This window comes from Mustelus asterias, chromosome 5 (genome assembly GCF_964213995.1).
Source record: "Mustelus asterias chromosome 5, sMusAst1.hap1.1, whole genome shotgun sequence".
NCBI classification, from domain to species: Eukaryota; Metazoa; Chordata; class Chondrichthyes; order Carcharhiniformes; family Triakidae; genus Mustelus; species Mustelus asterias.
Genome location: NC_135805.1, coordinates 136,464,181 through 136,482,927, shown reverse-complemented (window position 1 = coordinate 136,482,927; position 18,747 = coordinate 136,464,181). Strand labels below are relative to the sequence as shown.

The 18,747-nt window shown below is 46.2% G+C and overlaps 1 protein-coding gene across 14 annotated transcripts in view; it reads right to left on the bottom strand.

Moving 5' to 3' along the window:
• Window positions 1–18,747, bottom strand: part of dst (dystonin) — a 653,330-nt gene that overhangs the window by 426,275 nt on the left and 208,308 nt on the right. The window contains exon 1 of one of the 14 annotated variants that reach the window (XM_078213320.1): window positions 17,631–18,102. The exons of the other annotated variants lie outside the window; for them this stretch is intronic. Coding sequence (XP_078069446.1) covers window positions 17,631–17,684 — 54 coding nt within the window. The 5' untranslated portion in view covers window positions 17,685–18,102. Of the gene's footprint in view, window positions 1–17,630; window positions 18,103–18,747 lie in introns of those variants that run through there. 14 annotated transcript variants of the gene reach the window in all.

Genomic DNA, 18,747 nt, shown 5'->3' with positions numbered 1-18,747 from the left:
GAGAGAGAGAGATACAGAGGGAGGGAGAGAGAACGAGTGACAGACCGGAGGCAAGGATGGTCAGAGACAGAGACAGATAGGAGGCATGGAGGAGGCAGGGGAAGAGGCAGGAGGCAGGGGAATCAAGAGGCAGAGAGACGGAGGGAGGGACAGGGAGGGTGACTGCGTGCATCTGAGAGAGATCAATAGAGGGGGAGGGAGACAAAAAGTGTGAGTTCGGGATAGAGGGAAAGAGTGAGGGAGGGTGGTGCATTGTAGGGGAGAGCGAGAGGCAAAGAGTGAGGGAGGGTGGTGGATTGTAGGGGAGAGCGAGAGGCAAAGAGTGAGGGAGGGTGGTGGATTGTAGGGAGAGCGAGAGGCAAAGAGGAGGGGGCTAAGGTCCAAATGCTGATACTGAGGAAGGTGCATGCTGCTGGTGTGAGTGGGATTATTACGCATTTGTAAATGAAGAAAGCACTTAAAGGCTCATCTAATTACATGTTGAGAGTAACTGCTGAGTGATTGTTCAATAGTTTTTAATTGGAACCTTCCTTTCCTGTTTGTATATTGTTAGTAAGGAGTCTAACAACATCCTTACTGTGTTTACCCCAGTCCAACGCCGGCATCTCCACATCATGTATATTGTTAAACAGCTCAGACTATTCAAATAGGAATTGAAATGCGCATGCAAAATAAACTCTGCTGAAGTTCAAATAGAGCGTTTGTGAAACACTGTCCAAATCAAGGTGGAAAGTGATCGCCACATTAGATATCATTGCTGTGGACTGAATCCAACATTCTCCCAATTGCATTCATTTACTCTCAACTCTGATCAACTTCAGATAAGGTGAGTGAGTGCCACTACCCATGAATTAGCACTAACACCCTGCGCACATACATAACCTATGAGCAAACAGTTAAATACACAGCCAAATAGGACAATTATCATTACAACTCCTCTCATCTTTCCAAACTTCCTTCGCACTGTGGTGGGTATATACGCCCTTAATAACCATTTCATAAAAGAGTCAAGTTTGAACAACTGCTGTCTTTAATGGAGGTAAAACACCTCACTTTCCCACCAACAATTCATGTTTGGTTCTTCTCCAAGGTATCACTTGTCTGCAGGACTATCCAGTTTGTAATCTTTAGAACTTCCCTGGCCTTTCCACATTCTGCAGTTATGTTTCAATGCTCCTAAAAGCCAAGATTTGAACAATCCTATCTCACTATCTGAATACTGTACACAAGTCAATGCTTTGTCAAAATACGACAGCATTGACAGAAACAAGCACAGGAACATTTTTTAAAACGGTAACTATTCTGTCCCTCGGCGGCACGGTGGCACAGTGGTTAGCACTGCAGCCTCACAGCGCCAGGGACCCGGGTACAATTCTGGCCTCGGGTCACTGTCTGTGTAGAGTCTGCATATTCTCCCGTGTCTGTGTGGGTTTCCTCCGGTTGCTCCGGTTTCCTCCCACAGTCCAAAGATGTGTGGGTTAGGTGGATTGGCTGTGCTAAATTACCCCTTAGTGTCAAGGGTATTGGCAGGGTGAATATGTGGTGTTAAGGGGATCGGGCCTGGGCGGGAGTGTTGCTGGTGCAGGCTCAATAGGCTGAATGGCCTCCTTCTGCACTGTAGGGATTCTATGATTCGCCTCGAGTTTTCTCCACCATTGAATTATGTCATCGCTGATCTGTAATCTAACTCCATTTACCCAATCTTCGCTTCGTAACTCTTATACCCATCCAGCCTCAGCTGTGTTCTGGGAGAGAGACTTCCAGATTTCCACTAGTTTTTGTATGAAGGTATGCTTCCTGACAATCCACCTCAACATCCCAGCTCGGATTTTAAGGTTATGTCCAGTTGATCTAGACCTGCCCCGCCAGAGGAAATATTTCCCCTTTCTTCACCCGACCAAATCCGTTAATCATCTCAGACATTTCAATTAGATCATCCCTTCACCTTTTGCAGCCAAGGGAATATAAGCCTAATCTACGTAATCATTCTTCATTGTAGAACTTTCTAAATTCCACTATCACCCCGACACACGGTGGCACAGTGGTTAGTACTGCTGCCTCACAGAGCCAGGGGACCGGGTTCAATTCCGGCCTTGGGTCACTCTGCCTGTGCGGTGTCTGCACATTCTCCCCATGTCTGTGTGGGTTTCCTCTGGGTGCTCCGGTTTCCTCCAACAGTCCAAAAGACGTGCTGGTTAGGTTCATTGGCCGTGCTAAATTCTCCCTCAGTGTACCCGAACAGGCGCCGGAGTGTGGCGACGAGGGGATTTTCACAGTAACTTCATTGCAGTGTTAATGTAAGCCTACTTGTGACATTAATAAATAAACTTTAAACTCTCCGATTTCTCTCCCTGCTCTTCCAATTAGCGACAAAGGTGGTGAAAAATTAACTTGAGCAAACAAGAGAAGGCCACAGAAAAATTTAACAAGGAGGATTCTGGCCGGAATGTTTCGCCTGTTCATGGCTGTGGGATCTTCTGATGGACACACCCCCCACTTTGCGTTTCCTGGCAGCACAGGATGGAGTCAATGGAAAATCCCATTGACAGTGGTCGGACCAGAATATCCCGCCATCAGCTAACAGCACGCTGCCTCCCGCCATGGGAAACATGCAGTGGGGAGGCCAGAGAATCCTCCCCTCCAAGTCTAATGGGGCCAAGTTATGAAGGAATATTGGAGAAATTCACCCTCTCCACTCTCAAGGTGAAAGGGGTCCAGGAGAGGAGATCTGAGCTAAGCAGGTGTATCGGCCAGGGAGCCAGGAAAATTAGCAGCACCCTCACTATAGACTGGCTGTCTCTGCACATACATGAAATAGTCAGCGCAGACAAAGGGGATGTTTCACTATATCCATCAACAGGACACAGCTGAATGTCCTTGCTAACAGCACCAAAACTGTAATAAAGACATGATTAAGTGGCCATTGTCTGAACGGACATTCCATCCATCTACCACTAAAGATTATGGCATTACCAACAGGATGCGATTAAACAGCTTTTGTCTCGGGCCTACCTCATTGTATCATATGTAAATAATTTACCGGTGTGCATGACTAGAAACAATTATCTTTACTAGAAGTTGTGTCCTATAAAAAAGCTGACTGTACACAACTGAGCAGAGCAGACTGAAGAAGCCTTAGGAATTCTCCAGTTCTCTCCTTATCGATAAGAAGGCAATAAAGGATCCATCATTTACGAACGCTGTCTCCAAATATCTTTTTAGCTCTGACAGGGGCACAACTGAATAATACTGGATACAGGTTGACGCTCCTGCGCAGTGCTCGGGGAGTGCTACATTGTTGGAGATGCTGTCGTTCAGAAAAAGAGTTCCAGCTGCCCTCTCAGGTGGATATTAAAAAAATCCCATTGCACTATGTCAAAGAGGAGCAGGGAAATTTTCCTTATTGTCCTGGCCACTATTTCCTTCCTCAACCAATAATTCCTCAGCCAATATCGCCAAAACAGGTTACCTCGCCATTATCGCTTTGCTGCATGTGCGACTTAGCTGTGCAAAAGATTGGCTGCTGCATTTCTGATCTCACAACAGTGAGTTTATTTATTATTGTCACAAGTGGGTTTATATTAACACTACGATGAAGTTACTGTGAAAATCCCCTGGTCGCCACACTCCGGCACCTGTTCAGGTACACTGAGGGAGAATTTAGAATCATAGAATCCCTACAGTACAGAAGGAGGCCATTCGGCCCATTGAGTCTGCACTGACCACAATCCCACCCAGGCTCTGTAACCCCACATATTTACCCTGCTACATCCCCTGACACTAGGATCAATTTAGCATGGCCAATCAACCTAGCCCGCACATCTTTGGAGTATCGGAGGAAACCGGAGCACCCGGAGCAAACATACGCAAACATGGGGAGACACGTGCAGACTCCACGCAGACAGTGACCCGAGGCCGGAATTGAACCTGGGACCCTGGTGCTGTGAGGCAGCAGTGCTAACCGCTGTGCCACCGTGCCACCCAAATTTAGCATGGCCAATGCACCTAACCAGCACGTCTTTCGGACTGTGGGAGGAAACTGGAGCACCCGGAGGAAACCCACGCAGACTCCGCACAGACAGTGACCCAAGCCGGGAATCGAACGCGCCGCTCCTCAAAAGTACTCCTTTGCAAAGAGCATTGGGTATGCCTCAAGGTAGCAAGTTGTGCTGTCAGATCCACCTTTTCTTTTTACCATGTGTTCCAGATGGTGCAGTTCAATTGAGCCCGATTGTCAGGTTGTAACAGATGGACATATTTGGAATGATACACCGACCAGGACAGCGACACCATTGTTGGCATGAGAGTGTCATAAGGCGGGCAGAAAATGCTGAATGGAGGATGGAACTGAATAACCTTTAGTCACTTGTGACCTCTTCTTATGCTGGTTTCCCCCTTACCCCTGGAAAGTTTCATAGAGAAATAGCGGACTCAAGGAGGCGAATGGGTTGAACAAACCTCCTGCTGTCGGGAAGACAATTCAGTATTGAGCAACTGGGGAAAATAAAACTGCTGAACATATTTCTGTAACAGCTTGCGGGATCAGAGATCAAATTCAAATGCAGGCTGCCAGAACAATGTTCTCCTCAGGATGCGAGAAATATTGTGAACCATATTTCATGTACACCTTTCATGTACATTTCTAAGAAACCCAAATTCTTTTTCAGTTCCTGTAATGCAGGAATGGTGTATCAATTTGCAATTCTAATCTAGTTTTAATTCAGCATTACCCTTCCTTTAATATCCCGTCCACCACTTCCCTGTTACCTGCTGAATTTGTTTGTCTAATTTTGTAACCACATGATTGATACTTGTTTCATGTTGTTAACCTGAAGATCTAGTTCATGAATTCCTTGACAGGAGTCGCTGCAATTCACCCTTGGAATACATTCCTTGAATGACATAGGATTGTTACGTTGGGCTTAAGAGGAATCAAATTGGGCCGCAGTGAAAAAAAGAGGTACTTGGATAGAAAAGCATGTAAAGAGGCAGCACGGTGGTTAGCACTGCTGCCTCACAGCGCCAGGAACCCGACTTCAATTCTGGCCTCAGGGTCACTGGTCTGTGGGAGTTTGCACGTTCTCCCCATGTCTGTGTGGTTTTCCTCCGGGTGCTCCGGTTTCCTCCCACAGTCCGAAAGACGTCCTGGTTAGGTTGATTGACACCAATCCCTAGTATCAAGGAGAAAAATGTGGGGTTATGGGGATAGAGCCTGGGTGGGATTGCGGTGGGTGAAGACTCGATGGGCCGAATGGCCTCCTCTGCACTGTAGGGATTCTCTGGTTCTATGAAAATGGGCAACCAATCCACTAATGGCCATGTTGTGTTGTTGTGACCCTCAGCTCCTGGATAACTCTAAACTGAAAGCAGTCAGTGTTGAATGTCATGGACTACGGATTAAAACTCAGATAATCTTGGAATAAGGGCGGCACAGTGGTTAGCACTGCTGCCTCACAGCGCCAAGGACCTGGGTTTGATTCCCGGCTTGAGTCACTGTCTGCGTGGAGTTTACACGTTCTCCCCTTGTCGGCATGTGTTTCCTCCGGGTACTCCAGTTTCCTCCCACGGTCTGAAAGACATGCTGGCGACAGAGTCATAGAGGTTTACAGCATGGAAACAGGCCCTTCGGCCCAACTTGCCCATGCCGCCCATTTTCTTAAAAAACCCCTAAGTTAATCCCAATTGTCCGCATTTGGCCCATGTCCCTCTATACCCATCTTACCCATGTAACTACCTAAATGCTTTTTAAAAGACAAAATTGTACTCGCCTCTACTACTGCCTCTGGCAGCTTGTTCCAGACACTCACCACCCTGTGAAAAAATTGCCCCTCTGGACACTTTTTGTATCTCTCCCCTTAAACCTATGCCCTCCAGTTTTAGACTCCCCTACCTTTGGGAAAAGATAGTGACTATCTAGCTGATCTGTGCCCCTCATTATTTTATAGACCTCTATAAGGTCACTCCTCAGCCTCCTATGCTCCAGAGAAAAAAGTCCCAGTCTATCCAGCCTCTGTTTATAACTCAATCCATCAAGTCCCGGTAGCATTCTAGTAAATCTTTTCTGCACTCTTTCTAGTTTAATAATATCCTTTCTATAATAGGGTGACCAGAATTGCACACAGTATTCCAAGTGTGGCCTTACCAATGTCTTGTACAACTTCAACAAGACATCCCAATTCCTGTATTCAATGTTCTGACCAATGAAACCAAGCATGCTGAATGCCTTCTTCACCATTCTGTCCACTTGTAACTCCACTTTCAAGAAGCTATGAACATGTACCCCTAGATCTCTTTGTTCTGTAACTCTCCCCAACGCCCTACAATTAACTGAGTAAGTCCTGCCCTGGTTCGATCTACCAAAATGCATCACCTCGCATTTGTCTAAATTAAATTCCATCTGCCATTCATCAACCCACTGGCCCAATTGATCAAGATTCCGTTGCAATTGGAGATAACTTTCTTCACTGTCCACTATGCCACCAATCTTGGTGTCATCTGCAAACTTATTAACCATGCCTCCTATATTCTCATCCAAATCATTAATATAAATGACAAATAACAGTGGACCCAGCACTGATCCCTGAGGCACACCGCTGGTCACAGCCCTCCAGTTTGAAAAACATCTCTCTACAACCACCCTCTGGCTTCTGTCAAGAACAGTAAGAAGTTTAACAACACCAGGTTAAAGTCCAACAGGTTTATTTGGTAGCAAAAGCCACACAAGCTTTCGAAGCTCTAAGCCCCTTCTTCAAGTGAGTGGGAATTCTGTTCACAAACAGAGCTTATAAAGACACAGACTCAATTTACATGAATAATGGTTGGAATGCGAATACTTACAACTAATCAAGTCTTTAAGAAACAAAACAATGGGAGTGGAGAGAGCATCGAGACAGGCTAAAAAGATGTGTATTGTCTCCAGACAAGACAGCCAGTGAAACTCTGCAGGTCCACGCAACTGTGGGCGTTACAAATAGTGTGACATGAACCCAATATCCCGGTTGAGGCCGTCCGCGTGTGTGCGGAACTTGGCTATCAGTTTCTGCTCAGCGACTCTGCGCTGTCGTGTGTCACGAAGGCCGCTTCTGTCAAGAAGCCAATTTTGTATCTATTTAGATACCTCACCCTGGATCCCATCAGATTTAACCTTATGCAACAACCTACCATGCGGTACTTTGTCAAAGGCCTTGCTAAAGTCCATGTAGACAACATCAACTGCACTGTCCTCATCTACCTTCTTGGTTACCCCTTCAAAAAACTCAATCAAATTTGTGAGACATGATTTTCCACTCACAAAGCCATGCTGACTGTCCCTAATCAGTCCTTGCATCTCTAAATGCCTGTAGATCCTGTCTCTCAAAATACCTTCCAACAACTTACCTACCACAGATGTGAGGCTCACTGGCCTGTAGTTCCCAGGCTTTTCCCTGCAGCCCTTTTTAAACAAAGGCCCAACATTTGCCACTCTCTAATCTTCAGGCACCTCACCCGTGACTATCAATGATTCAAATATCTCGGCTAGGGGACCCGCAATATCCTCCCTCGCCTCCCACAATGTCCTGGGATACACTTCATTAGGTCCTGGGGATTTATGTACCTTGACGTGCTTTAAGACTTCCAGCACTTCCTTCTCTATAATATGTTCACTCCTCAAGACATCACTATTTATTTCCCCAAGTTCCCTAACATCCATGCTTTTCTCAACAGTAAATACTGATGAGAAATATTCATTTAGGATCTCACCCATTTCTTGTGGATCTGCACATAGATGACCTTGTTGTTCCTTAAGAGGTCCTACTCTCTCCCTAGTTACTCTTTTGCCCTTTATGTATTTGTAGAATCTCTTTGGATTAGGTGCATTGGACGTGTTAAATTCTCCCTCAGTGTACCTGAACAGGCGGCTAGAGGATTTTCACAGTAACTTCATTGCAATGTTAATGTAAGTCTATTTGTGACTAATAAATAAACTTTAAACTCTCCGATTTCTCTCCCTGCTCTTCCAATTAGTAAGAAGTTTAACAACACCAGGTTAAAGTCCAACAGGTTTTTTTGGTAGCAAAAGCCACACAAGCTTTCGGAGCTGCAAGCCCCTTCTTCAGGTGTGGGAATTCTGTTCACAAACAGAGCATATGAAGACACAGACTCAATTTACATGAATAATGGTTGGAATGCGAATACTTACAGCTAATCAAGTCTTTAAGAAACAAAACAATGTGAGTGGAGAGAGCATCAAGACAGGCTAAAAAGATGTGTATTGTCTCCAGACAAGACAGCCAGTGAAACTCTGTGGGGGTTACAGATAGTGTGCCATGAACCCAATATCCCGGTTGAGGCCGTCCTCGTGTGTGAGGAACTTGGCTATCAGTTTCTGCTCAGCGACTCTGCGCTGTCGTGTGTCACGAAGGCCGCCTTGCAGAACGCTTACCCGAATATCACGTCAAGGTACATAAATCCCCAGGACCTAATGAAGTGTATCCCAGGACATTGTGGGAGGCGAGGGAGGATATTGCGGGTCCCCTAGCCGAGATATTTGAATCATTGATAGTCACGGGTGAGGTGCCTGAAGATTAGAGAGTGGCAAATGTTGGATCTACATGGGGAGCACTTCAGCGGTCACGGGCATTCGGCCTCTGATATTCGGGTAAGCGTTCTCCAAGGCGGCCTTCGCGACACACGGCAACGCAGAATCGCTGAGCAGAAACTGATGGCCAAGTTCCGCACACACGAGGACAGCCTCAACCGGGATATTGGGTTCATGTCACACTATTTGTAACCCCCACAGTTGCGTGGACCTGCAGAGTTTCACTGGCTGTCTTGTCTGGAGACAATACACATCTTTTTAGCCTGTCCTGATGCTCTCTCCACTCACATTGTTTTGTTTCTTAAAGACTTGATTAGTTGTAAGTATTCGCATTCCAACCATGATTCATGTAAATTGAGTCTGTGTCTTTATATGCTCTGTTTGTGAACAGAATTCCCACTCACCTGAAGAAGGGGCTTGCAGCTCCGAAAGCTTGTGTGGCTTTTGCTACCAAATAAACCTGTTGGACTTTAACCTGGTGTTGTTAAACTTCTTACTGTGTTTACCCCAGTCCAACGCCGGCATCTCCACATCATGACTTCCAATTAGTGGCAAAGGTGGTGAAAATTTTTAAAACAATGAAGAATAAGCACCACCCCCAGGTACCTGAACAACAAATATTTGCATTTATATAGCACCTGTAGCGTAGTAAACTATCCAGGGAGGGTGCTTCAGAGTGCAGCATCAGGCAAAATCTGATAGTGAGCCATATCGAGTGTAAGGAACGGGTGACTGAAAATCTATCTTTCCGATCCAGCTTTAAGGAGCTTAAAGGAGAGTGAGAGAAGTAAAAGGTTTAAGGAGGGAATTCCAGAGCTTACAGACTAGGCAAGTAAATGCTTGGCTGTCAGAGATTTAGAGAAGGTTTCAGAGATTAGCTGGGGTGAGGAGACAGGGTGGGGTGGGGGGGGATTTGAAAACCATGCACTCTCTCAGCATTTCCAATAGCTAACACCGCAATCTCCTAACCCATCAATGAGGCATCAGCTTCATAAATCCTGCCTTATACCAACTAGAAGCAACATGGATCTCAGAACCAAACCCATCTCATCCTGGAATTGATCGTCCCACTTAGATAGTGGAATAGAGTCATAGAGGTTTACAGCATGGAAACAGGCCCCTCGGCCCACCTTGTCCATACCGCCCAGTTTTTACCACCAAGCTAGTCCCGCGTTTGGCCCATATCCCTCTGTACCCATCTGACGCATGTAACGTCTAAATTCTTTTTAAAAGACAAAATTGTACCCGCCTCTACTCCTGCCTCCAGCAGCTCATTCCAGACACTCACCACCCTCTGTGTAAAAAAATGCCCTTCTGGATCCTTTGCATCTCTCCCCTCTCACCTTAAACCTATGCCCTCTAGTTTTAGACTCCCCGACCTTTGGGAAAAGATGTTGACCATGTACCTGCACTAGGAATAGCATCATGACTAAAATCAATGCAGGTGAGGATCTAGAATGGCTTGTGACAAAGCCAAGAAATAAGTGGAAAGAAGAGGAGGAAAGCATTAACAGGGTTGGACAAAGCCAGTACGGATTTATGAAAGGCAATTCATGCTTCAGAAAGGCACTAGAGTTTCTTGAGGATATAACTAATAGAATAGATAAGGGAGAACCAATGGATGTGGTGTATGTGGACTTTCAGAAGGTTTTTGATATGGTCCCGCATAAGAGGTTAATAGGCAAAATTAAAGTGCATGGGATAGGGTGGTAATGTATCAACATGGATTGAGAATTGGTTGAGAGGCAGAAACAGAGTCAGAATAAATGGCTCTTTTTCCGACTGGCAGGCAGTGAATAGCAATGGGATACTGCGGGATCAGTGCCTGGGCGCCAGCTGTTCACAATATATATAAATGACCTGGATGAGGGAACCAAATGTAACATTTGCAAGTTTGCTGATGACACAAAATTGGGCAGAGTTATGAAAAAGATACAAGGAGGCTTCATGGTGATTTAGATATGTGGGCAAATATATGGCAGATACAGTACAACGTGGCTAAATGTAAAGTTACACACTTTGGTGTGAAAAACAGAAAGGAGGAATATTATTTAAATGGTGATTAATTTGGATATGTGAATGTACAAAGGGATCTTGTACATGAGTCAATGAAAATGAAGAGACAGGTGCAGCAAACAATTAGGAAGGCAAATTGTATGCTGGCCTTCATTGCAAGAGGATTTGAGTTCAGAAGTAGGGGTGTCTTACTGCAGTTATGCAGAGCCTTGGTGAGACCATATCTGTAGTATTACGTGCAGTTTTGGTCTTTACCTAAGAAAGGATATACTTGCCATAGAGCGAGTACAGCAGAGGTTGACTAGGCTGATATTGGAGTTGACGGGACTGTCCTTAAAGGAGAGATTGGTTCCACTGGAGTTCAGAAGGATGAGAGGCAATCTGATTAAAACATAGTGCTGGAATTTTACCACCTCGCCTGCCACTGGAAATTGGAGCGGGTGAGGGACAGACAAGGGGAAGGTCCATTGACCTCGGGTGGGATTTTACGGTTTCGGGACGAGTGAAGCCATAAAATTCCGCCCATAAATTCTAACAGGGTTGGACAGACTAGATGCAGGGAGAATGTTTGTCCTGGTTGGGGAATCCAAAACCAGGGGACACAGTCTCAGGGTATGGGGTAGACCATTTAGGACTGAGCTGAGGAAAGATGTCTTCACTCAAAGGGTAGTGAGCCTATGGAATTCTCTACCACAGAAGGCTGTGGAGGGCAAGTCGCTGAATGTATCCAAGAACGAGATGGGCAATTTCGTGGATTTTAATGGCATCAACGGGAGAAAACAGGAATATGGCATTGAGAGAATCAGCCATGATTATACTGAATGGTAAAGCAGGCTCGAAGAGCTGAATGGCCTACTCCTGCTTCTAGTTTCATTGCTTCTATGAAAGAGAGTGAGAGAGGGATATTGAGGGAGGAAAGAAAGGAACAGAAAGCAAGACAGAAAAGATATTGGAGCAGAAATGACATTGACAAAGATATGTTCCATGTCTAAGATTACTTACCATGAAAGCTAAGTGTATGCGGAAGTGGGAAACTTGAAGTTCATAGAAGACAGGAGATAAAACTGTTACAAAAATCATGCAGATTGTTGTGGAGGAGGTGGCAAGTAATATTTCCTTTACAAGGTTTGAAGTCTCATTACATTGTATAAAACATATCAGTTACACACGCACTGACATCTTAAGATAGGCTGAACATTCCTGCCCTCTATTGATCAGGTACAGATATAACAGTGTGCATCTGAATATTACATAATCTGATTTAACGACTAAGAATAAAAAAGTTCACTTCATCAATGGTAAAGATCCCTTCATCCAGTTGGATTTGTACAACTTTCATTGACAAAAAAATCTCTATTCTCATTCATAAGATTCATGGATCAACATTGGCACTGCACGTGGAACATCATAAACTGCAGACTCTCCCTTATCCTATCTCTCCTCCTATCCAACATCACTATAATCAGATTATCTGATCATTATCGCATCACTGACTGTGGGAGCTTGCTGTGAGCAAACTGACTCCCACATTTCCTATCTTACTCCATTGACGGTACTTCAACAAGTGGCTATTTGGCTGCATTGCGCTTTGGCAAGCCCCAAAGTCACAAAAGGATCTATATAAAGTTTATTTATTAGTGTCACAAGTAGGTTGAAATTAACATTGCAATGAAGTTACTGTGAAAATCTCCTAGTTGCCACACTCCGGCGCCTGTTTGGGTACACTGAGGGAGAATTTAGCACGGCCAATGCACCTAACCAGCATGTCTTTCGGATTGTGGGAGGAAACCAGAGCACCCGGAGGAAACCAGCAGACACGGGGAAACGTGCAGACTCCGCACAGACAGTGACCCAAGTCGGGAATCGAACCCGGGTCCCTGGAGCTGCCCACTATGCAAATGCCAGTCAGTTCTTTCTATCCAAGATCATCTCTCTAATGCTTCTCATTCTTCAACTCTTCAGTTTGTTTCTCTCTGTCATTTTCTCTTTTCTTTCCTGAGTGCTAGGTGGGTGTTTGGACTGAGAAACAATTCCACTAATAGTTGCCCATGGGACTGCCAACCCTCACACTTGAAAAGGGTGACAGATCCCTTGAAGAGTGGTCCCCCTACCCCTGCCGTCCACCTTCTCCCCATCCTCCCCGCCATCTCTTATTATCCGATTCCTTCAAAATTCGCCTCACATTCAAAAGGAATCATAGATTCCTTACAATGCAGAAGAAGCCATTTGGCCGATCGACACTAGACTGATTCTCTGGCAGTGTATCTTATCCAGACTATCAACCCTGCCCTATCCCTGTAATCCCACACATTTACCATGTCTAATCCACTGAACCTACACATCTTGGGGCACTAAGGGGCAATTTGCCATGGCCAATCTATCGAACCTGCACATCTTTGGACTATGGGAGGAAACTGGAGCACCAGGAGGAAACCCACGCAGACACGGGGAGAATGTGCAAACTCCACACAGACAGTGACCAGAGGACGGAATTGAACTCGGGTCCCTGGAGTTGAGGCAGCAGTGCTAACCACTGAGCCACCAGTTTTTAAAAAATTAGTTTGTGGGATATAGGCATTGCTGGCTGGCCAGCATTTATTACCCATCAACCACATTGCTATAGCTCTGAAGTCACAGGTAGGCCAGATGGCAGATTTGCTTCCCTAAAGGACATTAGTGAGCCAGATGGGATTTTCTGACAATCGACAATGGTTTCATGGTCATCAGTAGAATCTTAATTCCAGATATTTTTTATTGAATTCAAATTCCACCACCTGCGGGATTCGAACCCGGGTCCCCAGAACATTTGCTGAGTTTCTGGATTATTAGTCTAGCGATAATACCACTAGGCTATTGCCACCCCTCATGCCACCCTTCAATCAGAATGAGGAAATAAACTGTGTCTGTTTGCCAGATATTCATATAATCAGCAACAACATTATCTAGTTGTCACTGAAACAGGGGATGAGGTAATTATCTTCCCTTGAAAGGTAATTTCTTGCTCTGAAATCGCAAGTAAGATTACATGAACAAAGACACTTCTAATCCCTCTCCCTTCGCTTGGGTCTCCACCCTCTCTGAACTTCATGGAACACTAAGGCTAAAACAGGAGTCTATTCGGAACAACTATTTCCTTCCTTTCAAGCCCACACACACTTTTTTTAAAGAGCTACACGTTATTTTCCAATAAACTTTGAAAATTTGCCCTTGGGTTTTTCTTCCAATACTTTGTGAAACTTCAGTGAAACCACGAGAAGTTAAAAAGAGAAAGATCCCCACTCCAGCAGACTCAACAGTGCCAATCCACCCTGTGAAACTTGGGACACTGCACATCCTCACACTCAAATCCCAATTTGGCTTCATAGCATGGAGCAGCAGTAACACGAAATCTAAACCCTGGCTTCTGGGGGAGGCTGAAGCTTTAAAGCAATGTTTTCAAATGAAGACATTAAAGAACACAATAGGTAATTAGTTCAGAAGCGTAACTGTGCTGGTGTGAAATACTGATATTAGTTAAAGCCTTATTTAGGACAATAGTTATTTGCAGAACAGCAAAAAGGGGTTAATAGAATCATAGAATCCCTACAGTGCAGAAGAAGGCCATTTGGCCCATCGAGTCTGCACCAACAACAATCCCACCCAGGCCCTATCCCCGTAACCCCAGGTATTTACCCTGGTAATTCCCCCTGACGATACGGAGGGCCAATACACCTAATTTGCACATCTTTGGAGCGTGGGAGGAAACCGGAGGAAACACATGCAGACACGGGGAGAATGTGCAAACTCCATACAGACAGTGACCCGAGGCCAGAATTGAACCCGGGTACCTGGCGCTGTGAGGCAGCAGTGCTGACCACTGTGCCGCCATGTTGCCCAGATTCAGTGAACGTTGAGGGAATTGTGGCACCCAATAGTCTGACTGCACATGAATGTCGGGATTTCCTGCCGCGCTCACCCCAAAACTGGAAAATCCTGCCCGAGGTCAACAGATTTTTGCATGGTCCGCACCCCCCTCCCCCCCGCCCTGCCCCGCTATGATTCCCGTGGTGGGCGGGACAGGAAAACTTCCCCAATGAGTTTACAAAGCCATTTTCCATTTTGAATGTGGAAAGAGAATCTGAAGGAATGTGGGGATGGAGTGGCAAAGCAAAGCTGAGAGTGAGAGTCAGTCATGATCTTACTGAATGTTGATGCAATGACCTGCTTCTTATGTTAACAGGGTGGCAAACTGTGGCATTAAAAGAACACAACAGGAAGTTGAAGTGGTGCAAGGAAAACAGAGTGCATGTGGACCGAAGGTTTTAAACCTACAGTGGACGGATCAGTTATAGTGAAAACCTTCTCTCTGCAATGCATTATTTGAAACGGGTTTTTCCAATATTTTCAGGTTTGTTCAACTGAAACTTCAAGATGGACAAGGTATTACATTTTAAGAAAAATAAGGAGATCACATGCTGCTTGGAAAGTAGGAAACTAAATGATGTGGCAGGGCAAAGTACAGATACACAGATCACGGAATGTCGTGACACAGCACAATAAGGCCATAACAAAAGAAAACCAGGCTCTGGGGTTTATCTTCAGAGGGTTAACATTGAGAAATAGTGACTCATATTGAACATTAATTAGACCAGAGTTGAGTGCTGTGCACAGCTCTGGTCACCATAAGGATATAGAGGTGTTGCAGTGTGTACAAATAATTGAGCGGAAGAATGGCAGAATGGTGAGGTTGTGTCTATCTGGGCACTCTGAACAGATGGAGCCAAAAGAGAAAATGCTGGAAAATCTCTGCAGGTCTGGCAGCATCCGTAAGGAGAGAAAAGAGCTGACGTTTCGAGTCCAGATGACCCTTTGTCAAAGCTCTTTTCTCCCCTTACAGATGCTGCCAGACCTGCTGCGATTTTCCAGCATTTTCTCTTTTGGTTTCAGATTCCAGCATCCGCAGTAATTTGCTTTTATCTGAACAGGTGGAGCCTCTTTTCTCTTGCACACAGAAGGCTGGGGTGTGAGGAGTGAGGAATAACCTAATAGAAGCCCCAAAAATTATGAAAGGTTTCAATAGAGCAGTTCTAGAGAGTGGGCGAAGTTATCTAGGGCCTGTTGAGCAAAGCTGGAAAATAGTACATCCGTTCGAGTACCCGGCATAATCCCAGCTCCAAGTGACCTTCTCTGTAGTTGAGGTCATCCACCCAACAATTTAGGAATGTTGATGATGCTGCCTGGATCTTCCTGACAAGGAACAGGACCACCCTCCCACTTCCGTTAACACACTCTGAAGCAAGAGGCATGCAGTTAACCAGTCGTGGCCTTTAAGACTTCATCTTACCAACCAGAACAGCAAGGTGCAACGGAACGTGGGTTCCACAATCTCGGCCAGAACCATTCTCGGGAGGGTTTGTCCCTCCACAATGATGGGCGGACATCTGTGGCCATAACTGATTTTTAATTTTTAAAAAAATAAATGCTGCAGGGAGTGGCCCCTGGTTTGAGGTGTTCTTTGTGATCCCCTACTGGTCTCAGCAGCACCTAACTCTCCAACTGGGGCTGCCAGTCCGATATTACTTTAGGTCCCCTTATTGGATCTCCTGCTTTTCTGGTCCGTCCCCCATCCTTAATTAGACAAGAGTCCCAGTGGCGGCTTTGTAATTAGCCGCCTCCGGGAAGGTCGCGACCCATGTTCCAACAGGTCAATTCCAGGTTCCTGTCCAGGAATTGAGACTGAGCATAGAATTTTATCATAGAAACCCTACAGTGCAGAAAGAGGCCATTCAGCCCATCGAGTCTGCACCGACCACAATCCCACCCAGGCCCTACCCCATATGCCTACATATTTACCCACTAATCCCTCTAACCGACGCATCTCAGGACATTAAGGGGCAATTTTTAGCATGGCCAATCCACCTAACCCGCACATCTTTGGACTGAGGGGACGCGCGCTGCTCACCTGAAGCGGAGCAGAGGTGTTCTGCAGCCAGTGTTTGGGAGGAAACCGGAGCACCCGGAGGAAACCCACGCAGACACGAGGAGAATGTGCAAACTCCACACAGACAGTGACCCAAGCCGGGAATCGAACCCAGGTACCTGGAGCTGTGAAGCAGCAGTGCTAACCACTGTGCTACCGTGCCGCCGTGTTGGGATCGTGGCCCAACCAGGATAAAAATCAGTTTCCATTTATGGGGAAGAGCAAAACCGGAGGCTACCAATACAAGATCATCACCAAGAAATCCAACAGGGAACTCTTTACTGAGCACATATGGACTCACTAACCCAAGGGGTAACTGAGCTGAATCACAGAGATACATTTAACATAGTGGCACAGTGGCTAGCACCGCTGCCTCTCAGTGCCAGGGACCTGGCTTGGGTCACTGTTTGTGGGGAGTCTGCAGGTTCTCCCCGTGTCGAGGTGTGTGGGTTAGGTTGATTGGCCATGCTAAATTGCCCCTTAGTGACCCAGGATGTGTAGGTTAGAAGGATTAGCTGGGTAAATGTTTGGGGTTATGGGGATAGGGTCTGGCTTGGGATTGTCATCGGTGCAGACTCAATGGGCTGAATGTCCTCCTTCTGCACTGTTGGAATTCTATTCTATGGATTCTATGATTCTACGTGGATTTCTTCCGGGTGCTCCGGTTTCTTCCCACAGTCCGAAAGACGTGCTGGTTAGGTGCATTGGCCACACTAAGTTCTCCCTCAGTGTACCCGAATAGGTGCCAGAGCGTGGCGACTAGGTGATTTTCACAGTAACTTCATTGCAGTGTTAATGTAAGCCTACTTGTGAGACTAATAAATAAACTTAAATCTTAGTAAAACCATACTGATGTACCATAAAATGATGTAGATCAAGACACCACAATGCAATATTTAACTTAATGCACAGGGATGATAAAAAATTGTAACGACATTAGTTTCTGTACATATAAAACCGCTCTAGAGTCCAATACTCAACAGGTATATCTGAAAAATATTATTTCCCTGATCATTTAACCAAAGGCCTTTTGTCGTGGAAGGAAAGGGGGGGGGGGTGGAATCAGGAACTCATTACCTCATTGAGCAGTGATGTGAGTGCGTTAGCAGCGGAATGTTTATGTCTGCTCATCGCCCTTTCCCTGGATGTTTTTCCAGACAGAGGTAGCAGGCTACTTCCCGCTGCTGTGGGAGATGAGTCACTGCAGTCAGTAGCTCCGTGCTGCTGCTTTGTGTGAAGTCTGAGGACAGTCAGTGGTGGTTTATGATGTGACAATCCAAGCTGGTCTGCGAAGGACCGATCGCCGCTGGCAGCATCGAAAAGCCTGCAATCGAGAAGGTCGCCCAGGCTCCTGGATGGTGCTTCGTCAAACTGACTCTCGGCCTTTGAGCGCGGCACAGACCACGCGATCGCACTCAGGCTGACGGCCTTTTTAGCCTCCGAGTCCAGACAGCGCCAGTCCAATGGGTCATCCTGGACTCCGCTGAGCCGCAACCTTTTTTTCTTCTTCCTCTGCTTCTTTGTCCGGGAGAGTTCATTGCTGTTGGCCACGCGTTCCCCGCTTGCTCCCTCCGATTCCACGTCCCCCTCAGACTGGTACGGGGCACAGCTACATAAAATGGAGAGGGAGGAGGACTCTCCGGCACCACCGAGACTGCCAGATAGGGAGCTGGTCAAATAACTCCTCTCGCCGTGAGGACCGGCGCAGTTCCCTCCTTTGGTACCGTCGCTGCGATGCTCACCATTATCCAGTACGTGCGGTACCACTCCCTCACCGAAATCTCTCACTGAGGCTTTCCCCAGTGCTGGAACTCTGGCTGCCGTCTCTCGGGACCCGTCAGCATCACTGGGCTTTATAGCTTCCCGTGGAAACGACAGGTCCTCATTTCTCTTCTTCCTCCTCTTCAGATAAAGTTTGCTGCGGGGATAGGGAGAACGGCCCAGAGGGGCTTTGGCAGGATCCACCGCACATTCTTCCTTCTGCGCTCTCACACAACCACAAGTGTTTCCCATTCTTTTCACATATGGCAGACGGTGATCTTCTGCAGCAGAACTGGCCCGTCGTCAATGTTTTTTATCAAGTCAAAATCCTGGGCAGCAGACTTATCCATAACCCGAGATTGCTCACTCACTCTCTCGCTCTCTCTCTCCCTCTTCTCTGTTTGTCTGTCTCCCTCTGCCTCCTTCACACTCC